Source organism: Bufo gargarizans, chromosome 1, assembly GCF_014858855.1.
Source record: "Bufo gargarizans isolate SCDJY-AF-19 chromosome 1, ASM1485885v1, whole genome shotgun sequence".
NCBI classification, from domain to species: domain Eukaryota; kingdom Metazoa; phylum Chordata; class Amphibia; order Anura; family Bufonidae; genus Bufo; species Bufo gargarizans.
In genome coordinates, this window is record NC_058080.1 from 749,393,506 (window position 1) to 749,419,342 (window position 25,837).

Genomic DNA, 25,837 nt, shown 5'->3' on the forward strand with positions numbered 1-25,837 from the left:
CGGAGCAGGACCCCTCACCCCATCACAGTGCCTCCCCCTCACCCCCTGATACATGAGCAGAAGATCCTAGAACTCACCCACAAGATGATGGAGCTGCTGACTGGAGAGGTGACACTGCTGGGAATGCTGGGAAATTCTCCAGTAACAGCACTGGAGGGGTCTGGGTGATGACGGTGTCATTGTGTTGTCAGGTTCCTATAAGGTGTCAGGATGTCACTGTCTATTTCTCCATGGAGGAGTGGGAGTATGTAGAAGGACACAAGGATGTGTACAAGGAGGCCATGATGGAGGAGCCCCAGCCTCTTATATCACAAGGTAAGAGCCGTCATGTGCAGTGTATACACGTGTGTGCAGTGACATGTAATGGAGGAGCACCAGCCTCTTATATCACAAGGTAAGAGCCGTCATGTGCAGTGTATACACGTGTGTGCAGTGACATGTAATGGAGGAGCACCAGCCTCTTATATCACAAGGTAAGAGCCGTCATGTGCAGTGTATACACGTGTGTGCAGTGACATGTAATGGAGGCAGCCTCTTATATCACAAGGTAAGACCCGTCATGTGCAGTGTATACACGTGTGTGCAGTGACATGTATGGAGGAGCACCAGCCTCTTATATCACAAGGTAAGAGCCGTCATGTGCAGTGTATACACGTGTGTGCAGTGACATGTAATGGAGGAGCACCAGCCTCTTATATCACAAGGTAAGACCCGTCATGTGCAGTGTATACACGTGTGTGCAGTGACATGTAATGGAGGAGCACCAGCCTCTTATATCACAAGGTAAGAGCCGTCATGTGCAGTGTATACACGTGTGTGCAGTGACATGTAATGAAGGAGCACCAGCCTCTTATACAGTTGCAAGAAAAAGTATGTGAACCCGTTGGAATGATATGGATTTCTGCACAAATTGGTCATAAAATGTGATCTGATCTTCATCTAAGTCACAACAATAGACAATCACAGTCTGCTTAACCTAATAACACACAAATAATTAAATGTTACCATGTTTTTATTGAACACACCATGTAATCGTTCACAGTGAAGGCGTAAAAAGTATGTGAACCCCTTAGACTAATGACATCTCCAAGAGCTAATTGGAGTGAGGTGTCAGCCAACTGGAGTCCAATCAATGAGATGAGATTGGAGGTGTTGGTTACAGCTGCCCTGCCCTATAAAAAACATACACCAGTTCTGGGTTTTCTTTTCACAAGAAGCATTGCCTGATGTGAATGATGCCTCGCACAAAAGAGCTCTCAGAAGACCTACGATTAAGAATTGTTGACTTGCATAAAGCTGGAAAGGGTTATAAAAGTATCTCCAAAAGCCTTGCTGTTCATCAGTCCACGGTAAGACAAATGGTCTATAAATGGAGAAAGTTCAGCACTGCAGCTACTCTCCCTAGGAGTGGCCGTCCTGTAAAGATGACTGCAGGAGCACAGCGCAGACTGCTCAATGAGGTGAAGAAGAATCCTAGAGTGTCAGATAAAGACTTACAAAGGTCTCTGGCATATGTTAACATCCCTGTTAGCGAATCTACGATACGTAAAACACTAAACAAGAATGGATTTCATGGGAGGATACCACAGAGGAAGCCACAGCTGTCCAAAAAAAACATTGCTGCACGTTCACAGTTTGCACAAGAGCACCTGGATGTTCCACAGCAGTACTGGCAAAATATTCTGTGGACAGATGAAACTAAAGTTGAGTTGTTTGGAAGAAACACACAACACTATGTGTGGAGAAAAAGAGGCACAGCACACCAACATCAAAACCTCATCCCAACTGTGAAGTATGGTGGTGGGGGCATCATGGTTTGGGGCTGCTTTGCTGCATCAGGACCTGGACGGATTGCTATCATCGAAGGAAAAATGAATTCCCAAGTTTTGCAGGAGAACTTAAGGCCATCTGTCCACCAACTGAGGCTCAACAGAAGATGGGTGTTGCAACAGGAGAACGACCCAAAGCAGAGAAGTAAATCAACAACAGAATGTCTTAAACAGAAGAAAATATGCCTTCTGGAGTGGCCCAGTCAGAGTCCTGACCTCAACCCGATTGAGATGCTGTGACATGACCTCAAGAAAGCCATTCACACCAGACATCCCAAGAATATTGCTGAACTGAAACAGTTCTGTAAAGAGGAATGGTGAAGAATTACTCCTGACCGTTGTGCACGTCTGATCTGAAACGAGAGGAAACATTTGGTTGAAGTTATTGGTCCCAAAGGAGGTTCAACCAGTTATTAAATCCAAGGGTTCACATACTTTTTCCACCTGCACTGTGAATGTTTACATGGTGTGTTCAATAAAAACATGGTAACATTTAATTCTTTGTGTGTTATTAGTTTAAGCAGACTGTGATTGTCTATTGTTGTGACTTAGATGAAGATCAGATCACATTTTATGACCAATTTGTGCAGAAATCCATATCATTCCAAAGGGTTCACATACTTTTTCTTGCAACTGTATCACAAGGTAAGAGCCGTCATGTGCAGTGTGTACACGTGTGTGCAGTGACATGTAATGGAGGAGCACCAGCCTCTTATATCACAAGGTAAGAGCCGTCATGTGCAGTGTATACACGTGTGTGCAGTGACATGTAATGGAGGAGCACCAGCCTCTTATATCACAAGGTAAGAGCCGTCATGTGCAGTGTCTACACGTGTGTGCAGTGACATGTAATGGAGGAGCACCAGCCTCTTATATAGCTCGGTAAGACCATTGATTTGCAGTGCAGAGATGTACAAACTTCTTGAGATTCACTTTGTGTTGGATTTGGCAGATTTTTCAAAAAGTTGGGTTCACTCAAATCCATTCATGAGAGTCAAAGTTGGTCAAATTGCTCTATAACACTAGTCTCCTAAGACTTTTTATGAAAAAAAATTCTCAAAAATTGCCTCTTATCGGGGACATATGGTGTTTAAACACGCAGTGTGTTATGGGAAAAAACTGTGACTTATTGAGGGAACAAGCATCCAAAAATTATGCATTAATTGGGGCAGAATGCCCGACCATATGACATGCACAAGGGCTACTTGTCAGAAGAAAGAGTGTTTTGTTCTGAACGAGCCTGGAGAAATTATCCCTCTTATTTGAGAGCAGCAGTGCAGTGTGGATGTGAAAGGGTTGTAGTAGCATGTGGCTGCAGCACTAGCAGCAAAGCATGGAACAGACAAGGCAGTAGATATTTGTGTAGCTAATTGAGGGTAGTAGTAGTAGTAGTAGTAGTTGTAGTTGAGACTGTGTAGTGGTAATGGAAGTGGCAGTAGGGGAGTAGCAGGAAGCCAAAGCCATTTGGAAAGTGATGGTAGACAAACAATGGTAGAGGCCATAGCAACTGCTCCAGGTGTCCAAAGTGGCGTTCACCTTGCTATACAGCGAGAATTATAATTTGAAACTATTATTTTGGAAAAAAATAAATAAAAATGAACAGCCGGGCAGAGTAAAATTTTGGTGAAGGCGCAGAACAGTACCAGGATTACTACAACTAAGTGGTACAGCAGCAACTGCACTACCAGCAACTTGGTCAGTTGGGAGTTAATTATTACTGGTTGCGAATAGTTTTCTCATGGCCACACGTTCTGTTATGGATGTCTCACGATGGAAAAGAAGATATGGAGGAGTCTGAAAAGGAGATGAAGCAGCTGATGATAAGAACACTGTACTGCTTGGGATTGTGGATAGGCTACCACAAAAAGGACCAAATGTCACGGATGGTGTTACAGAAAACTAGAAGATCCGACTGAATTGATCCAAAACTAAGGAACAAAAGGGTAAGCCCTGTAACAGCCCTAGCACTCTACCTTACTGCTCAGCCTATGCAAAAATCTCTATGGTAGAAAATTGCATACCCTCGTTCCTCGACTGTCTGACACCTGAACACCCTATAATAGTGAGGGACACGACCACCGGCTCCCTACACTAAATACGGAGGGAGTCAGGGTCACCTAGGATCAAGCCCACAGGAAAACAGAAATAAAGAAACAGACTTATCTTGTGGATGCAGCAGTAACAGCTTCTAGCATCAGCACACTCCAGGAAGTTGTATAAACCGCAAGGTAAGGCAGTATGGGAGGGGATATAAAGGGAGGCAATCACTGCTAATAGATGACAGCTGGGAGAGGGAGGAGAGATGTCAAAACGAAAGCAAAACAAAAGAAGATCATTCAGAAGGTACTGAAGAACGTCTAACAGAACTTCTCAAAGATCTGGTGGTGACACCAGGAGAAGGAGAACAGACTTGTTGTTATTCGGAATGCTGGCCATTTCAGTTGTTTTTTTCACAGGATCTGGTGATGCCGCCTCATGTGCTGGAATAGATCCCTGGTACCTATGTTTATGTTTGAAATCCCACAGCTTATTTTAATTCTGCAGATCTTGCACATGGCTTTGGTTTTGTGTGACGGCCTTGTGGTGAAAAACTGCCATACGAGAGTTGCTCACACAGAGCTAGAGGCAGCTGAGCTTGGATTAGGTCTGGCAGGTTTGGAGCTTGTGCCTACAGTAACTGGGTGCATCACCAGCTCCTGAGCTGACCACAATAGAAGCAGATCTGGCCCTGACATTTCTTATTTTTTTTGAGGTTCTGGTCATATGTTGCCTCTGCTCTTCATTGCCACAGCTGCCACTACCCTTCTCCTCTGATGTCTCCTGCTCCTCAGCACCCTGATGCGGTTCCCAGGTCCTGTACAACACACATTCATTGTCATCACCATCCCTGCAATTTCTATCAAACTGTAATAAGTCATCGTGGGCTTCTTAGCCCCCCTTCTGATTCGCTGCTCTGTATTTGCCCAAATTGCCAATGTTGCTTCCACTTCCCATACTGCCACCACCACGGCTCCACGGGCCACTACTACTATTAGTTGGTTGGCTGGTGCTGCTACTGCTGCTACTTACATTCTGACTTCAGTCTTTCAGTTTTGCCCTCTTCCATTTCCAGACCTTTTAATTATGAGGCCTATAAATGAAAAGGCACGGTTTGGTACACACAGATTATTAAACGATACTAGCAAAACTGCAGGTGTTTTTTCTGTAATTTAAAAAAAGAGATGCAATGAAATGTCCTAAATCCCTCCAATTTCACAAACACACTGCACATTGGTATTAACAATTTACAATGGTAGTAATGCAATATTTGCAGTGAGATGTGTTTGAAGTACATATTCTGATGCAGTGATACAGACTCTTCACTAAAACACTTTTGCAGTGATGTGAAACATCTTTTGAACTAGAGGTTGTGATGCTGTAATGCCTTCAGTAACACGGTTATATTTTGTGTTACTGATAGTGAAATGCATTTGCTGCTGTATACTATCCACCCCATATATTGCAGTAAATGGCGTTATAATTACTGTATTATTGCTGTAAAATAAAAGTTTTTTTTAAGGAATAACACGTGTTCACTAAGAGTCAGGTGTAGCAATGTAATTTTTTTTCAGTGATGTGAATCATCTTCTAAACTAGATGCTGTGATGCGGTAATGCCTTCAGTAACACAGTTAAAATTTGCGATACTGATGTGAAATGTGTTTGCTTCATCCACCCGTTATCTTGCAGCAATGTACAAGATATTCAGTAACACGTCTATAAAGCAGAGATGCCCACTTACAAATGGTAATTTGAACCTGGTTTCTAGAGAAAATTGAGGCAATTCCTCAGTGTAGTATACCAGAGCATTAGTGCATTAGGGTCTGAGTTTTGCGGGATGAGTTGTACTTTTTCTCGGCCTCATTATAGGGGACATGGGACTCACTGATTAACTTTTATTCTTTTTTTGGAGGGAGGATTAAGAAAACCAGCAATACGAGCCTTCTCCTGAATGAGCCACCAAGGATGGACAGGAAGGAGATCAGCAGAAGAATATTAGACCTCACCTTGGAGATCATCTCCCTGCTGAGCGGAGAGGTAAACTTTTCTAGATTTCTCTCTTCTTTGTTGTATTCTGTAACAAGTCAGACATCGGGAAGGAGAATCCATCATAGGAAGTGATAGGAAGAGTCCAGGGTCCTGTAGAACGGCCTCCAGACCTTCCAAGTGACGGAGAACCTGAAGGTCAGCCCCCAGTATGGTGAGTGATGTATCATGTGACCAGTGACCAATAGTCATGTTGTAGGAGCCATGAGAAGGTAAGTAGGCACGTTGTACCAGGAGGAAAGGGCCAGGGGAGAGCACATGGCCCCTGAAGGGTTTATTCCCTAAGCGTCTCTCTCCATCCACAGGAGTACACAATAGTGAAGAAGACATCGGGGGACTGTGTGACTCCCATCATCCATCTCCAGGAGTCAGGAGGGCGGAGCAGGACCCCTCACCCCATCACAGAGCCTCCCCCTCACCTCCTGATACATGAGCAGAAGATCCTAGAACTCACCCACAAGATGATGGAGCTGCTGACTGGAGAGGTGACACTGCTGGGAATGCTGGGAAATTCTCCAGTAACAGCACTGGAGGGGTCTGGGTGATGACGGTGTCATTGTGTTGTCAGGTTCCTATTAGGTGTCAGGATGTCACCGTCTATTTCTCCATGGAGGAGTGGGAGTATATAGAAGGACACAAGGATCTGTACAAGGAGGCCATTATGGAGGAGCACCAGCCTATTATATCACAAGGTAAGAGCCGCCATGTGCAGTGTGTACACGTGTGTGCAGTGACATGTAATAGAGGAGCACCAGCCTCTTATATCACAAGGTAAGAGCCGTCATGTGCAGTGTATACACGTGTGTGCAGTGACATGTAATGGAGGAGCACCAGCCTCTTATATCACAAGGTAAGACCCGTCATGTGCAGTGTATACACGTGTGTGCAGTGACATGTAATGGAGGAGCACCAGCCTCTTATATCACAAGGTGAGAGCCGTCATGTGCAGTGTATACACGTGTGTGCAGTGACATGTAATGGAGGAGCACCAGCCTCTTATATCACAAGGTAAGAGCTGTCATGTGCAGTGTATACACGTGTGTGCAGTGACATGTAATGGAGGAGCTCCAGCCTCTTATATCACAAGGTAAGAGCCGTCATGTGCAGTGTATACACGTGTGTGCAGTGACATGTAATGGAGGAGCACCAGCCTCTTATATCACAAGGTGAGAGCCGTCATGTGCAGTGTATACACGTGTGTGCAGTGACATGTAATGGAGGAGCACCAGCCTCTTATATCACAAGGTAAGAGCTGTCATGTGCAGTGTATACACGTGTGTGCAGTGACATGTAATGGAGGAGCTCCAGCCTCTTATATCACAAGGTAAGAGCCGTCATGTGCAGTGTATACACGTGTGTGCAGTGACATGTAATGGAGGAGCACCTGCCTCTTATATCACAAGGTAAGAGCCGTCATGTGCAGTGTATACACGTGTGTGCAGTGACATGTAATGGAGGACCACCAGCCTCTTAGATCACAGGGTAGGAGCCGTCATGTGCAGTGTATACACGTGCATGCAGTGACATGTAATGGAGGAGCATGCAGACTGTCAGCTTTCATTTGTGGGTATTTACACCCAAATCAGGTGAACGGTGCAGGAATTACAGCAGTTTGCATATGTGCCTCGCACTTGTTAAGGAACCAAAAGTAATGGGACAGAATAATAATCAGAAATCAAACTTTCACTTTTTAATACTTGGTTGCAAATCCTTTGCAGTCAATTACAGTCTGAAGTCTGGAACGCATAGACATCACCAGACGCTGGGTTTCATCCCTGGTGATGCTCTGCCAGGCCTCTACTGCAACTGTCTTCAGTTCCTGCTTGTTCTTGGGGCATTTTCCCTTCAGTTTTGTCTTCAGCAAGTGAAATGCAGCTCAATCGGATTCAGGTCAAGTGATTGACTTGGCCATTGCATAACATTCCACTTCTTTCCCTTAAAAAACTCTTTGGTTGCTTTTGCAGTATGCTTTGGGTCATTGTCCATCTGCACTGTGAAGCGCCGTCCAATGAGTTCTGAAGCATTTGGCTGAATATGAGCAGATAATTTTGCCCGAAACACTTCAGAAATCATCCTGCTGCTTTTGTCAGCAGTCACATCATCAATAAATACCAGAGAACCAGTTCCACTGGCAGCCATACATGCCCACGCCATGACACTACCACCACCATGCTTCACTGATGAGGTGGTATGCTTAGGATCATGAGCAGTTCCTTTCCTTCTCCATACTCTTCTCTTCCCATCACTCTGGTACAAGTTGATCTTGGTCTCATCTGTCCATAGGATGTTGTTCCAGAACTGTGAAGGCTTTTTAGATGTCGTTTGGCAAACTCTAATCTGGCCTTCCTGTTTTTGAGGCTCACCAATGGTTTACATCTTGTGGTGAACCCTCTGTATTCACTCTGGTGAAGTCTTCTCTTGATTGTTGACTTTGACTTTGTTTTGGCCGCGCCTAATGTTTTTGCCATCTCTCTGATGGGTTTGTTGTGTTTTTTCAGCCTGATGATGGCTTGCTTCACTGATAGTGACAGCTCTTTGGATCTCATCTTGAGAGTTGACAGCAACAGATTCCAAATGTAAATAGCAGACTGGAAATGACCTCTGGACCTTTTATCTGCTCATTGTAATTGGGATAATGAGGGAATAACACACACCGGCCATGGAACAGCTGAGAAGCCAATTGTCCCATTACTATTGGTTCCTTAACAAGTGGGAGGCACATATGCAAACTGTTGTAATTCCTGCACCGTTCACCTGATTTGGATGTGAATACCCTCAAATTACAGCTGACAGTCTGCAGGTAAAGCACATCTTGTTCATTTCATTTCAAATCAATTGTAGTGGTGTATAGAGCCAAAAATGTTAGAATTTTATATATATATATAGATAGCAAAAAGATGAGGCAGCACTCCAACGTCAGGTGAAAACCGTGGATCCTTTATTCCCCTCTGCAACGTTTCAACTTATCATGCTTGATGACGTCTTCTATTTCGGTGATGTCATCGGCGCAGGCGCACTGAGGGAGTGCTGAGGAGACGAGCCTCCTCATCTCAGAGCGCCTGCGCCGAATCCACAGAGGCGCGCGATTTTTGAAATGCCGACAGGGCTGGCCGGAGGAGGAGATCCCGGCTGGCCCTGTCAATCAACACGACGAGGGGGCGGATTTCTGCAGCAGCTACCAGCAAGTAGCCGCCCTACTTGCTGGTAGAGACCGAATTTACATATTATAAAACTTCGTTTTTTGCAGAAACTGCTGGATCAAAGTAAGTAACACAATTATATTGTCATATATCGCAATATAACTAATTTCACTAGCCCAAAAAAAAAAAATCACTTTAGTGGGGTGACAGAAGCCCTTTAATGTCAATAAAGAGAAGTGCCATCTCTGGAGTTAACGTTGAGTTGAGTAAGGTGAAGTCGGCTATCAGGTTTTTAACGCTATCCCATAATGGGGAAATCTTAGCGCAAGACCATAAAGTATGAAGGAGAGACCCTCTGCTTCCGCAATTTCTTCAACAGCTGGGAGATGAAGTATGAAATATTATATGAAGCCTAGTGGGTGTGTAGTGCCATCTTAGGCTGGTTTTGAATACCGCTTCTTGGTGTGTTACACAATGGAAAGCAGTGGTGATGGTACAAAAAGCAGAATGCCATTGGTCCAATGAGAAGGTTTGTTGTAGGTCTGTTTCCCATTTGTGTTTTATTCCACTCCTTTTCCTGAATGGAGGAATCTTAGGACTACTCTGGGATGCATATTGCGGTTCTTTCCGTCTTGCCCAATAGGGATCTAGTTTGCAGGAATTCATATAATTCCCTGTGGGGGATTTGGTAGGCTTCATGTAAGTGCGAGAACGACAATACATTGTCCACTTCCATCATATCCTGTACTTTTTTTCTACGCCCCTGGCAGTCCAGGTCTGGAGATCCAGTCCAGGAATGTGATCCATTAAACAGGCTGTAGGTACTACAGAGGCAGGGATAGTCCCCTCATCTTTTGTCATCTGTAGAATTTTTTTCCAGGCCATGATGGATACTTGTACTGCAGTTAGGGGGGATGCATGTGGGCCTAGTCTCCAAGCCGTTCCTATCCATGGGGAGCGAAGAGTAGAGAGGTTTAGTGAAGTCCTCTCCATTGAAACCCAGTGTTTGTCTGTGGAGTCTTTCCACCAGTGGACTAATTGATCCAGGAGGCATGCTGTGTAGTAGTGTCTCAGATTTGGAATTCCTAGTCCTCCCTTGTTTTTATGCATCGTTAGTATTGAGTATGCTATTCTAGGATGTCTGGAGTTCCAAATGAAGTTCATCATTTGTTTCTTGGCTTTACCGAAAAAAGGAATCTGGGATTCGAATGGGGGGCGTTCTAAAGAGGTAAAGAATCTTGGGCAAGAGTAGCATTTTAAATGCCGCCGAACCAAGAAATTAAGCAGGATTTCATGCCTTTAATATCTGTCTGTAGATCATCTAATAGGTGGAGGAAGTTGGTGCGGAATGTTTTTGAAGTGGGGTAAGTTGGATGCCTAAGTATGCTATACTGTCTGTTGCCAATCCAGGGGAAACAGGTTTAAGTTGCAGTAGTTGGTCAGGGGGAATATTTATGGGTAGGCTCTGGGATTTATCGATGTTCAGTTTGTAGTATGATATTTTGCCAAAGTCATCAAGTAGTGCAAGTATTCTGTGAAGACAGGCTCTGGGATTGGTGCAGATGACAATTATGTAGTCCGCAAATAGTGCAAGCTTGTGTTCTTTGGCTCCCATTATAAAGCCTGATATATCTGGATCCTGGCGGATCATCTCCGCTAGGGGTTCAATAGATGGAATAAAGAACAGGGGGGACAAGGGGCACCCCTGCCTAGTGCCATTGGTCAGGAGGAAGGGAGTAGATAGATCTCTGTTGGCAAAAACTTTGGCGCGGGGGTTTGAGTATAGTGCCGATATGGCTGTGTATATTAGACAAGAAAATCCAAATTTTCTTAGCACCGAAAAGACATAAGGCCAGTTAACGTGGTTAAACGCCTTCTCGGCGTCCAGTGTCAAGAATGTGGTCGGAGTATCTGAAGATTCTACTGTTTGCAAAAGGGATAAAAGTCTCCTGGTGTTGTCCGGGGCCTGCCGTACCGCTACAAAGCCAGTCTGATCTATTGACACTAAGGAGGGGATATTTGATATCAGCCTATTTGCTAGAATTTTGGCATAAATCTTTACATCGCAATTCAGCAACGAGATAGGTCGATAGCTCGTAGTTTGTAATGGCGATTTACCTGGTTTTGGAATGGTCACTACGACTGCCTCCAACATTTCTGGGGGCAATGAGCCAGTTTCCATGGCTTTGAAGTACACAGGTAGGAGATGTTTGCTAAAGAGGTGTCCATATTTTTTGTAGTATAGGGAGGAGAATCCATCTGGACCCGGGGTCTTATTCAGGGGGAGTGAGCGGGTCATTGCTGTTATTTCTTCAGGAGAGATTGGTTTGTTAAGGGCTTCTAATTGACTCGGGAGTAGTGTTGAGCGAACTTCTGTTTTAAGTTCGGCGTCTAAAGTTCGGCTTCCGGTTAGCGGAGAATCCCGATATGGATTCCGAATTCCGTTGTGGTCCGTGGTAGCGGAATTAATAATCGGCCATTATTGATTCCGCTACCACGGACCACAACGGTATTCGGAATCCATGTCGGGATTCTCCGCTAACCGGAAGCCGAACTTTAGACGCCGAACTTAAAACAGAAGTTCGCTCAACACTACTCGGGAGCAATTTTGGGAGGTTAATTTTGTGCAAAAAGGAATTTATATCCTGTTGGGTGGGTTGTGCAGTATATGTTTCATCACCTAGGTTGTATAGGCGAGAGTAGTAATCTCGGAAGGCATTAGTTATATCTCTAGGGGCGTATAATGGACTACCCGTTGTGGGGTGATGGAGACATTGGATTTTTAATTTTAAAGTAAGGGACTTGAGTCGTCTTGCTTGAAGCGCTGCCGCTTTATTATCTTGTGCATAATATTGGAATTTAAGGCGCCGGAGAGATTTTTCATAGGCGTACATGAGGAGGCTCCTCAGGTGCAGTCTAGCTCTGGAGAGCTCTGCTAGGTTAACCTCAGAGAGGGTTTGTTTGTTCAGAGTCTCAAGTTTTTGGATTGTGTGCATAGTATTCTGGATGTCTCTGTCCCTTTGTTTGCGCCATATACTACTCTGCTTTATGAGGACCCCCCCGTATGTATGTCCAGGGTTGGACCTCTGGGGTATCATTTATGGCAAAGAATTCTTTAAGGGATGTCTCCACTTCCCCGCTGATAGATGGCACTATTAGAAGGTAGGTATTAAGCCTCCATACATAATCTGAGATTTTGGAGGGAGATTCCGATAGTGTCAGCATGAGCATGATCAGACCATTGAATACATCTCTACCGTAGAAGCTTTGTCTATAAGGGACCTACTTATCCAAAACATATCAATGCGAGAATACGTTTTATGAGCTCCAGAGTAATATGTGTAGTCTTTTTAATTAACATGCAGGAGACGCCATATATCATACAAATTTTGCAATCGGGGTTTTGCGAGAAAGAGGATCTGCGGTAAAGTCCAGTGAGGCATTGCAGATGGTGTTAAAATCTCTGCAGATCACCACATTACCCTTTTGTACTTTTCGTATTTTACATAGTAGGCACCTAAGGAAACGTTCCGTATGGGAGTTCGGCGCATAGATATTTACTATAGTGTATTCTACATTGTTGAGACGACAGTGCACTATTATGTATCGGCTGTATGGGTCAATCGACGATTGGTGTATCTGGATTGCCACCGATGCATTGAAGGCTATGAGTACTCCTCTCTTTTTATTCGGAAAGGATGAGTGGATGATGAGAGGATAGTCTTTGTGATGTATTTTGGGTGGATTAGACGATGAGATACAGTGGGGCAAAAAAGTATTTAGTCAGCCACCAATTGTGCAAGTTCTCCCACTTAAAAAGATGAGAGAGGCCTGTAATTTTCATCATAGGTATAACTCAACTCTGAGAGACCAAATGAGAAAAAAAAATGCAGAAAATCACATTGTCTGATTAAAAAAAAATGTATTTGCAAATTATGGTGAAAAATAAGTATTTGGCTAGGCCACTCCAGGACCTTAAAATGCTTCTTACGAAGCCACTCCTTTGTTGCCCGGGCGGTGTGTTTGGGATCATTGTCATGATGACAGACCCAGCCACGTTTCATCCTCAATGCCCTTGCTGATGGAAGGAGGTTTTTACTCAAAATCTCACGATACATGGCCCCATTCATTCTTTCCTTTACACGGATCAGTCGTCCTGGTCCCTTTGCAGAAAAACAGCCCCAAAGCATGATGTTTCCACCCCCCATGCTTCACAGTAGCTATGGTGTTCTTTCTCCTCCAAACACGACGAGTTGAGTTTTTACCAAAAAGTTCTACTTTGGTTTCATCTGACCATATGACATTCTCCCAATCCTCTTCTGAATCATCCAAATGCTCTCTAGCAAACTTCAGACGGGCCCGGACATGTACTGGCTTAAGCAGGGGGACACCTCTGGCACTGCAGGATTTGAGTCCCTGGCGGCGTAGTGTGTTACTGATGGTAGCCTTTGTTACTTTGGTCCCAGCTCTCTGCAGGTCATTCACTAGGTCCCCCCGTGTGGTTCTGGGATTTTTGCTCACCGTTCTTGTGATCATTTTGACCCCATGGGGTGAGATCTTGCATGGAGCCCCAGATCGAGGAAGATTATCAGTGGTCTTGTATGTCTTCCATTTTCTAATAATTGCTCCCACCGTTGATTTCTTCACACCAAGCTGCTTACCTATTGCAGATTCAGTCTTCCCAGCCTGGTGCAGGTCTCCAATTTTGTTTCTGGTGTCTTTCGATAGCTCTTTGATCTTGGCCATAGTGGAATTTGGAGTGTGACTGTTTGAGGTTGTGGACCGGTGGCTTTTATACTGATAACAAGTTCAAACAGGTAACGAGTGGAAGACAGAGGAGCCTCTTAAAGAAGAAGTTGCAGGTCTGTGAGAGCCAGAAATCTTGCTTGTTTGTAGGTGACCAAATACTTATTTTACCGAGGAATTTACCAATTAATTCATTAGAAATCCTACAATGTGATTTCCTGGATTCTTTTACCCCATTCTGTCTCTCATAGTTGAAGTGTACCTATGATTAAAATTACAGGCCTCTCTCATCTTTTTAAGTGGGAGAACTTGCACAATTGGTGGCTGACTAAATACTTTTTTGCCCCACTGTATGCGTCTCCTGCAAGCAAGCAATATCACATTTCTGAGATTATGGCTCTCGCCACATTATAGACCTTTTAAATGGGCTGTTTAGCCCTCTTACATTTAGGGATAAAAATTTAAGTACCATTTTCAGTTGTTAAAGTGAGATATGAATGTAAGTTAGTACTAGCTTTTGTAAACTGTAGGGGCTGACCTTCTACATCTGTCATTTCAATACGGTAAAAACAATCACTTGAACATCTGTTTGTGCAATGAACAATCAGAATAAAATAATAAACAAGGAACAAACATGGAGCAAACCACTGCAAAACAATGGCGGTACCCAAACCGCTAATTTACATGCGGCTTCACGGGTACTTGTTAAAGTGGGGTGAAAAACACTGTACATATCGAATTAGCTCAGGAAGTGTCCTGCCATCTCCTTCCCCTAGAATAGAGAACAACAGAGGAGAGACAGAAGAGGAATAAGAAGGTATAGCAGAAAGTGTCAGTTCAGGGTACTGGCACGTCGTGCCACTCTGCATCCATTTTTGCAGGGGGGATGTTCTTAGATGGTGGAGGGTCCTCATCCAATGGGATGCGCCATCTGGTCAGGAGGGCTCTGCCTTCTACCGATGCAGCTGCGTGGAGTAATGCTTTGCGGTTAATAAGGATTTTTGTAGGGAATCCCCAACGGTATGGTATAGCGTGTTGTCTCAGGATTAATGTTGATCGTGAATATTCTAATCGTGAATTTTTATCGTGAATATTGGCACATCGAGAATTTTTGAATATCTAGAATATAGAGCTATATCTTCGAAATCGCGAATATTCTAGATTTTTTTCATCAGTACCCATGATCCCTCACTGCTTCTTGCTTGTGGGCCAATGAGAAAGCTGCAATATCTTTTACTTTAGGAGTAGTGTTGATCGTGAATTTTCGTATCGCAAATTTTCCAATTGGCGATTTTCGCAATCAAGATAATTACCGGAGATCTCAAATTCACGAATATATGACAAATATTAGCGAATTTGAATATTGCCTCTGCCGCTCATCACTGCTCAGGATAGATGTAAGCGGTGCGAGACGTCTACGGGCCTGTAAAGTGGCAGCTGACAAATCTGTGAATAGCTTTAAGGAAGCATATGGTTCCGGTAACGGTTGTTGTTTTCTTGCAGTGTCCATCAATTTTTTCTTTACATGGTAAAAGGTATACCTGGCCAGTACATCCCTGGGCACCGAGTCTGGTAAGTTAGGTGGTTTGGGGACTATGAGCCCGGTCTATGCTGAGTTTGTATTCAGGGCAGACGGGGAGTATGACTCTAGTGAACTTTTGCAGGTATTCACAGAATTCTGCAGCAAAACTTAATGTTATTCCTGCGGCTGCAATCTTCATACTCCACTAGTTTAACTTGTAGCGTATCCACTTTGTCGTCTACTGCATTATGGGAGTCTACCAACTCGTTGTGAGCACCCGCAAAGGACTCCATCTTAGATTCTGTATGGGAGACTCTCTCCCCTAGGTAAGTAAGTACTGAGTGCAGAGGTGATAAAAGTTTTGTAAAGTCCTTGTGCAGGGAGGAACATAAAGTCAGCAGCATGTCTTTTAGTGTATTCTCAGAGGCTGCTTTATCTGATGTCTGAAACTTGGAGAAAATATCCTCTATGGAGGTATTAAAAGGAGATGAGGCAGCGTTTTGGCAAAACCCTTGCAGACATTGTCGCTGCTTCTGAGGGCTCGCCAGTGCTGCGTCTTGATCTGCTATGGGAGTGGAGGTATGGCCGCCTATCCCACCCCAGGCACCGAGGGATGTCAGGGCCTCTGTGAGGCTACTGACTTGTGCTTTATGTTGTCGTCTTCTACTTCAGCGCCAGAGGATACAGACGAGCCCTAGTCTCCATTCAATGAAAACTGACTGGCAGCGGCGGGAGTCAGGGCTGGGACTGCTGCATGGTTTGATGAGTGCAGCGGGGTGTCCGCTGGCGCGGTTCTGGGTGCCTGTGTTTTATCAGCTGCGCCATCTTTGTTCCCTTCTTCCACATAAAAGTGCTTAAAGGGACACTGACAGGCCCTAAAAACATATTTAGATATTCATATGCTGTGATAGGTCTTATAATGTGTATGCCAATCATATAGGTGTAGTCCCTGTCCGCATTTCAAACACTATAAAATCAACTTTATATTCATATGTGAATCACTTGCCTTTTTGCCCAAGGGGCGGTCTTTCTCCTGCATTTGTGCCCAGCCGCGCCCCAACTGCCGTTTCCTAGCACCGCCCAGCTCATTATTATTCACTGCGCAGGAGACGCGGAAGCCGCCGCATTGAAGGCTATGGGACGCAGGCGCACTACGATTCCGGCGAGTGAGGGTGCCAAGTAAGGTATCACACGCAGAAGCTCCAAGTGAGGCCGATGCCCATACGTTTCTATTCGGCATGCGCGGGATCTCGCAGCATCGGGGACTGGAAAAGCCGCCCAGTGCAGTGAATAATGATGAGCTGGGCAGCGCAAGGAAACGGCAGTTGAGGCGCGACTGGGCACAAATGCAGGAGAAAGACCGCCCCTTGGGCACAAAGGCAAATGATTCACATGTGAATATAAAGTTGATTTTACAGTGTTTGAAATGCGGACAGGGGGGACACTTATATGATTGGCATACACATTATAAGACCTATGACAGCACATGAATATCTACATATGTTTATAGGGCCTGTCAGTGTCCCTTTAAGAGGCATTGTACCTTTTAGATTTTGGTACCCTCTGCAGAATATCAGTTTTTCTATTTTTGAGATCTTTAAGTGAGTTGTACCCCCCAATATACAACTGGGTCGTCTTTTATCTGAACCTCTATAACTTTTTTGATTATAAGCACTATTTCATACCAATATTTAAACAATTTTGGGCATCTCCATAGTAAGTGAATTAAACCTGCTTGTTCCTTACCACATCTATAACACTTATCTGTGGTTCTTAGACCCATCCTCTTCAATAGTAGTGGAGAGCGATGCAATCTGTGTATCAAAAAAACCTGAGAGACCCCATGTCTCTAGAGATATTCCCTTTTTTTATATCAAGAAATTCAGTGATTCCATCCATGGGGGGCTTTTTTTTATATTTCTGGGAATCTATCTTCGTAGAATTAATTGCCTCTCTCAGTTGTAGATATTTAAAAAACTCTATTTAAAATCCCAAATTCTTTTTTCAATATGTCAAAATCTTTTAATTTATCCTCGTGAAATATTAAATAAACCCCTCTATTCTTTGTTACACAGTGAGAGGTTTGGTCTGGGAAAACACGTATTTTCCTCCCAGCATGTGCCTCCATCCAGACAAAAGGCTCCCAGATCCCAACACAGAGACATCGCTTCTGAACCCAGCTGCCTATTTAAGGACAGCCAGGTGCTGCCAAAACCCGGACAGGCATTTAAAATCCGGTCCGGTGTTTGTCCTTACCTGGCTGTCCTTAAATAGGCAGCTGGGCTCAGAAGTGATGTCTCTGTGTTAGGATCTGGGAGCCTTTTGTCTGGATGGAGGCTTGCCACCTGTTTGGCATGAAAACAGGTTGGTGCTGCTATGGTCAAGGACTCTTGACCATATGCCTTATATACCTCGAATGGTAGCCCGTCCCCACCTGGGGACTTCTTGTCCCTTGTTGACCTTAATGCTCAATTCACCAATTCTTCGAGGTATATATCCTCCTCCAGGAGAGCAACCTGAGCTTCAGTTAATCTCCTGAAGGGGATGCTTTGTAGATAGCGGCCTAATTGCTCCTTTTTATATTTCATTTTTGATCTGTATAGTTCTTGATAATACTCTGCAAACACATTACTGATCTGTATTGGGGTTTTCACAATATGGACCCTTTTTTTGTTTATTGTCCCAATCCAATTTCCTTTTTGCACTGCACATATTTAGCTGTCAGACACTAGCGATCCGCTAGTGTCTGCTCTGCCCAACCATCCTAATATAATTGCTTTTGGGGCAGCCGTTTTGCTAAAAAAAGAACTTTTATTAATATGCTAATGAGCCTCTAGGTGCTATGGGGGCGTCATTAGCACCTAGAGGCTCCGTCTACCTTCAGAAACTGCCGCCGCCCAGCGCGTCCCTCCAGCCCGCCCATCTCCTCCTGAATGCAATCCTCCTTGTGAGCGCCTGTATCTGCTCATTCATTGGCTTCTATTAGCGACTAGAAGAAAAACACCTTTTCTTGATACACTACCCTCAGCTTGGCTGGGTAAACCAAACTATATTTAATCCCAGCCAGTCCCAGTCTCCTTTTTTATGCCATCATATTTTTTCCTTTGAGCGCTGGTGGAAACAGAGTAGTCCAGGTATGCTCTTATTTTCTTGCCATCAATTGTGAAGTTTTCTGAGAATCTTTGAATACCGCTTCTCGATCTTTATAGGATACGGATTTAGTTTCACAGTTCAGAAAATAACCCGTCTGCAGGTCTTATGTGTTTGGGGTGGCAAATTCCAATTAACAATGTCACAGGTAACCACCATTAAAACTTAACTTTCTAAAATAGCTACAAACCCTCCAACACAAACAACATAACAGTAAAATAAGAAAACAAGATGAAAGATATCATTAGGTTGATACTTAGCTTTGAGGTTAGGAATGGCAGAGATTGGGCCTAATATATAGCTATGGGCTCTCTTCCTGTAGCTGACCCTCTCGCTATTTGTGCCCTGCCTACAAACGGAATGGCCGCCTCGATAGGGGCATTCCCATATCGGGAACCTCCTGAATGCCCTTGGATGGCCCTGAGTCGGGATGTCCCTGGTAGCTATTGTATGCTTACCTATTAGTTAATCGTTTTTGTAATAGCTAACGACTAAAGGTACAAAAAAACAAAAAACAAATATACCATAAAAAGTAATAAAAGTTTAGAGACTGATCATGAAATGATTAGTCTATCTCCTGCTTATACTTGTAGATACATACTATTAGTTGTCAAATAGCACATAATCCCATATTCTAGTTAAACAGAATGTTTGACATCACCTAGAGTTGGTGGTATCAATATCCCTTTATTTCATAGATATTATGATGCCATCTAAGTTGATGACACCATTGACCCGACGCGTTTCACCCTTACTGTACTCGGGTTCATCAGGGAACCAAATTGTATTCAGAAACAGGGGTATAAATAGTGCCTTAGTATCTAAATGATATTTAAATTGGTAATTATGACATTGATAAATATTTGTCTACTTGCGTATCATGGATGAGGGCGTTATACCCGATATCTCCATGTAGTAGCAGCCACCTGGTTATGGTTGGCTTTATGAGTTGGTGTTGGGTCCATGTCACTAGGTTATGATTAAGAACTTCCAAGTTTGAAACATGTTAACCTATGGTGGAGGGTGGTGAAGATTGAAGCATGTACTGTTATGCCGATCTACAATAAAGACGACTAATACTGACGGATGGTGGAGAATATCCCTTTATTTTTCTGGCTTTATGAGTTGTAACACGCAGAAAGATGTGTCTCTATTGCCGTGTGTAGTACTGACTAATTGCTGGGGTCCAGTAATCAGAAGGACATAATAGTACTTCAGTGGTGTCTCCGCCGACCTTTTAGATGGTAAATCTACGGATCCCAGTCCATATATGATAACTCTGAACCAGTGACACTGCCGTCTTTAAAGCGGTGTTTTCTGTGTCCGATGGCCTACCGGCGTCTGCAACATTACATTACGAATTTAGTCAGAATAGTTCTTTTGATATTCTCCTCGTTTTCTCTTTTGACCTGGGACACTATGCGCTCTTTCTATCCCAAATTAATTAGAAAGTATCCCAGCCTTACAATTCTCAACAATTCATTGTTCCATATAGCCAGTACAATCTGACCCTTCCTTGTCCTCCGTTATTCCATACCCATCTCAAGTTCGCCTTTCTGGACCTATCCTTCAAGTTCATTATTTTACTTTCCATAGCTCCATTTGCTTTGTTTATGGTTCAATTTGTTTTTATTGAAAACCATATGCATGTGGATATACGCAACATGAGAAAGTTACATTGGGCATATGCAATATGCGAAAATTACAAAATTACATATTACATCAGCATAACGGAAATAGGTTCTACACCCATCAATACCAGATGAATGGGTTGAGAGGGGGGGAGACAAGACAAAGGATCCGGGGGGGAGGAAGAGGAGGGGAGGAGGGAAGGAGGGGGAAGGGGGAGGGATCGATCTAGTAATCTATACACAATACAATTGCAATCAGACTAGACAGGATACTTTAGGTAGCACGACCTGAGGACAACCAAACAGAGAAACCTGGGGATGCACGGAACTGGTACCAGGCCTCCCATTGTTTAAAGTGAGCAACTCCAAGACCCTGGTCTTCTGCACCCAGCTCTTCCAGGCGTGCCAAGGAATCTAAAGCACCCACCCAAGTGACTCTGAGGGGGCTATCTGAAGATCTCCAAGCTCTGGGAATTATTTGGCGCATTGCTATGACAAAAAATCTAAGGATACCCTTCCTAACTATCCTAATTCTGCCCGGGAAAACTGAAAGGAGAGCTATCTGAGGCGACATAGGAACATGGATTTTGTATAGGTGTTCGTATAGCTTGAAGATGTCGTTCCATAGAGTAGCTACTCCCGTACACTCCCACCAGATGTGCAACATAGTGCCCCTATCTTTCGAACACCTCCAGCACGTGTCTGACACCGAGGGATAGAACTGGTTAAGCTTGACCGGAGTCCTATACCACCTAGACCAGATCTTATAATTGAGTTCCTGAATCTTACAGGAGATCGAAGACTTATGGATGAAAAGGAGAGACCTCTTCCATTGATCAGGTGTAAGAGGATATCCCAGTTCAGATTCCCATGAGAGCATAATTTTCTTAGTCGGAGCCGGGAATTCTTCTGTGTCATCCCCGATCTCTCCCGAGTTCAGAATGGCATATATAAGAGAAATAGAATGCCCAGGAGCAGAAGTAGCTAGGCATAATTTCTCAAAATCAGATAGTGAGGACTGTAGTTGCATACCGGGTGCCAGAGATCCAGTGAAACTGCGTAATTGTAAGTAGTGAAACCATCGCCCAGGTGAGTCAGGAATTATATGGCCTAAATCCTTAAGATCTTTAATCCCTCCGGTCAAATATATATCTTTGACCCTGATCTGGGGCCTAGAGTGTAAGCCGAGAGTCGGTAGAGCTAACAGTGTGGCCGGCATCAACGGATGACCAGATATGTTTGTGAGAGGGCCAGGGATTGTAGCCAACCTGGTCGTGGAGGCAAACTTGGTCCAAATGTGTACTAGAGAAGATAAGAAAGGTGATAACCTTTGAATAGGTATCCGGGCCAGTGTATTTGTCGGAAACCAGAAAACGCTTGGGATAAGGCCAGGAGCTAGAGCGTGTTCTAATTCAACCCAGAGCTTCCCCTCAAGATTATGGGTTAGGTCAATTACACAATTGGCGACCGCCGCTCTGTAGTACGATAGGAAGTCAGGCAAACCCGTGCCCCCATGTTCCCTGGACCTGACCATAAGATTGTAGCTCAACCTAGCTTTGGATCTACCCCATATAAAACGGGAGGCAAGTTTCCCTAAGACGCGCAAAGTAAGAGGCTGGGATCCGACAAGGGATTGTCTGGAATAAATAAAGAAGTCTGGGCAGGACGTCCATTTTTAAGGCGTTTATTCTACCGAACCACGAAATATTTAAAGCAGACCAAGTTTGTAAGTTATCTTCAATGGTGCGAAGTATAGGGAGGTAGTTGAGCTTGAACAAGTGGGAAGTGTCAGACGAGACATAAGTTCCCAGGTGTTTAAGCTTACCTGGGGCCCATTTAAAAGCGAATGCGTCTTTGAGTGCAGTAACCTCTCGAGAGGGGAGAGAGATATTTAAAAGTTCAGACTTTTGGACATTGACCTTGAAATTGGACAATGTCCCAAAAATCCGAAATTCCTTCAATACCGAGGGGAGACCAATTCTAGGGGCTGTTAAGTACATCAAGAGATCGTCAGCAAACAGTGACACTTTATGTTCTATATTGCCAATGTGCAGGCCTCTAATTGCATCATTGGCTCGTAAGGCATTCGCCAGGGATTCCATAACAAGAATGTAGAGAAACGGGGAGAGAGGACATCCTTGCCGCGTTCCATTAGATATAGGGAAGGCATCCGACAGGACACCATTGACACGCACCCGAGCAGTAGGGCTAGAGTATAAGGCCATGATTCTATTTATCATCTTGGGACCCATCCCAATATGAATCAGAGTCCTTTCCAGGAAGTGCCAACTGACCCTGTCGAATGCCTTCTCCGCATCCACCGAGAGAAGACACATGGGGATCTTTAGTTGTTTAGCTTTAGAGATCAGACTTATAGATTTAATGGTGTTGTCACGGGCTTCTCGTCCTGGAACAAATCCCACCTGTTCTCTATGGATACATCTCGGTATGTGAGGGTGTAATCTTAAGGCCAGAATTTTGGCAAATATTTTCAGGTCAATATTAAGAAGGGAAATGGGCCTGTAATTGGAGCAAAGGGAATGGTCCTTGTCTGGTTTAGGAATGACCGAAATATGTGCTTGTAGGGTTTGAGAGGGGAAAGGGCATGTGGCGGATATAGAATTAAATGCATCTAGGAGTATGGGGGCCAGATCCTCCGAAAAGTATTTATAGAAACGTGCGGACAACCCATCCGGGCCGGGACTCTTCCCATTTTTGAGATCCTTAATGACACATAGAAGCTCTGGTGAAGAAAAATCTTCCTCCATACCAGTAGATGCATCGTCTGGGAGAGTCGGGGGACCAAATTGAGATAGATAATTTTGCACGTCTTGGGATGACGAACTCCGAACAGCTGTATGTGTGTGATCTAAATTATATAGGTCCGAGTAATATGACCGAAACTCACGGGCAATTTCAAGCGGGGCATGTATCTGGCCCCTCGAGCCTATGTTCAAGGAGGGGATATGCGTGAGAGGAACACGTGGGTGTAAAGCTTTCGCTAGCCATTTACCACATTTGTCACCAAACTCATAATAACCTCGCTTAACTTTATCTCTCACACAAAGAGATTTCTGATCTAGGATTTTTAATATTTGCTGCCTAATGGAGGAAAGTTCAGCTTTAAGAGAATCTGACGCAGAGGCTTTATTAATGGACTCCTTGGCTTCAAGTTCTGTAAAAAGAGCAGCTAGCTTATGCGTCCTCTCTCTTTTAAGCCGTGACCCGTGGGATAGAAATATGCCTCTAACCACACATTTGAGTGCCTCCCATTTTAGAGGAGAAGCAGTGGTATCTGATCGATGGTCAGCAACAAAGTCAGCGATGGCTGTCTTTATAGATGCCGAGCAAACCGCATCATTTAACAAATTATCATTTAGTCTCCAAGTGAATGAGCGGGGAGATGTGTGAGTTGGCGACAAAAGTCCAAATACCGGGGCATGATCCGACCATATCATAGAATCGATCGAGCATCGGGGATCAAGGTCCAAGAAGCTCTGCGATACGAAGAGATGGTCCAATCTGCTGTATGTGTTATGTGCCGCAGAGTAGTGACTGTAATCTCTGACACCCGGATGCAAGATCCTCCACAGATCAACCAACCTGAGGGAGGTGAGTGCTGATCTGAACTTACGCAATGCAGCGAGAGAGATCGTGGACTTACCCACCGAAGAATCAAGCTCGGGGTTCATGGTCATGTTGAGGTCACCTCCCAAAATAATACGGGAACCCTCAGCGAAGCCAGCTAATCTTCTCAACAACTTGATACCAAAGAAGGCCTGGCCCTGGTTAGGAAAATACATGTTAGCAATAGTAAATACTTGATCATTAAGTGCAAGTTTAAGAAATATATAGCGCCCCTCAGTGTCAATGTCAGAGGCTAAGACCTTGGGCTGGAAGGATTTGTGGAAAGCTATGGAGACTCCACCTGCTTTTTTATCTGGATGTGGACTATGGAACCAGGTTTGGTAGTACCTGTTTCTGCAATTTGGCACGGAGGACTTCTTGAAATGGGTCTCTTGGATCATCGCTATCATGATCCTCTTTTTATGAAATCGGTATAGGATTTGACTGCGTTTCTCAGGCTTGTTAAGGCCCCTGGCATTAAAGGAGCTAAACGATAACAATCCCGTCATGATGAATGGAAGGAGTAAGGGTTAAGGATGCAAGGAAAAACTACACGTAGGGGAGAAGCAGGGGAAAGACGTAGGACACACAGACAATACAATTAGGGAACACTGAGATTTCAGTGAACAGATAATGACAATCTACGAGGTAACAGGAACCAAACAATCGGTTCAACTGGTGCTAAGTATTGACTATTCGTCATGTACAACACTCTGTAGGTGCTGTAAAATCTAGTGGGGGTAAGAGAAGACAAGGGCATCACGGCTGCCCGACTCATCTCCGGGTAAGTAATGAAGTAAGTGGTTATAACAGGTCACAATTAAACTGTCAGAACATTTGGTAAAACATTAGGAGCTTTCTAAAGGGCCTGTGCAACTAGGCTTCCTGAAAGAGAAAAAGAAATCGTAACTAGAGGCTGGGACCTCTCATTAACTAGACAGTTCAGCTAGTAGGTGAACGAGAGCTTCTAGGTGGTCTCTGCTGTTTTGGGAGCGCCGTCTGCCAGGGGTCTCTGCGTGGAACAGGAACCAAGTCCCTTTGTCTGGGCCAATCCGGAAGGCTGACCGTCGGCAAGTTGAAAATGTCCAACATCTTCTGTAGGTCAGTGATGTTCTTGAAAGTGGCAGATTTCCCATCTTTTCTGGCGAATAGCTGAAAGGGATAGCCCCAGCGGTAGACAATATCATTGTCCTTAAGGAGGATCAATAAAGGTTTGAGGGCTTTCCTCAGCATGAGTGTACGCCGAGCCAGATCTGGTAGAATGAGCACTCCAGGATAATCCGGAAGACTCGACGACATATTTCTTGAGGCTTTAAGGATCTCTTCCTTCTCCTTGAAAAAATGGATTCTGCACACTATATCACGCGTGCGAGCTGGATCTGAAAGTTTCGGACCCAGGGTTCTGTGGATTCTGTCAATTTCGACCGGGTATCTGGGCTTCTGTTAAGTCAGCTTGACAAATAGATCTTGAGCCCAATGTTCCAGGTCCTGTGGGAGAACCGATTCTGAGACTCCCCTTATGCGGAGATTATTTCTCCTGTTTCTGTTTTCAATGTCATCAAGATGACTTAGTATGTCCTGGATCTGACCTGTATGATCTTGCAGGATCTGCTGGTGAGACTCCAATGTCTGGAGGGTCTGTTCTTGAACGGCTTCCACATCCTCCACTCTATGGCCCACTTGCTTGATATCTGTATGGAGGCCAGCAATATCTTGCTTATGCGACGCCTCAAGCTTAGTGAAAAGAGCATTCAGCTCATGTTTTGTGGGCAAAGCTTTAAGATGGACCTTCCAGTCCCACTCCTCCTCCTGTGTGGACGGTATCGCCTGTGTGTCAGCGCCTGGCCGCCCCGGTGAGCGGTAAGACTGAGGTGAGGAGCCGGGCGAGGAGAGCCTGCTCTCCGTCATGGCCGGTGAGGATGGCGCCGCCGAGGACGGGCTGTGGACCGCTCCTGCATATGACCGTAGATTCGGTGCATCAGGCGGTGATCTGCTGGGATCAGGGGATGCCGCTGCTGTGGTCGGCTCCACTATCGTCTCACCATGAGGTGCGTCCGCCATCTTGGGTCGCGCAGCCGTCTTGGCGCCACTCGCCGGCTGGGAGCTG

At 44.6% G+C, this 25,837-nt stretch overlaps 1 protein-coding gene and 1 long non-coding RNA gene across 3 annotated transcripts in view; both read left to right on the forward strand.

The window, feature by feature from the left end:
• Positions 1–257: 257 nt before the first annotated feature.
• LOC122925087 lies at positions 258–6,271 on the forward strand. 2 transcript variants are annotated; one of them, XR_006387518.1, is made up of 3 exons: positions 258–315; positions 5,781–5,905; positions 6,220–6,271. It is a non-coding gene; the product is annotated as an uncharacterized LOC122925087 (long non-coding RNA). The 2 variants fall into 2 exon arrangements; XR_006387519.1 differs by lacking the exon at positions 258–315 and adding an exon at positions 364–394.
• Positions 6,272–6,547: 276 nt separating this feature from the next.
• LOC122925085 (gastrula zinc finger protein XlCGF26.1-like) overlaps positions 6,548–25,837 on the forward strand; it is a 33,846-nt gene continuing 14,556 nt past the window's right edge. Inside the window, exon 1 of the mRNA XM_044276602.1 lies at positions 6,548–6,606. Within this exon, the coding sequence (XP_044132537.1) occupies positions 6,576–6,606 (31 nt within the window). The 5' untranslated portion in view covers positions 6,548–6,575. The remainder of the gene's footprint in view (positions 6,607–25,837) is intronic.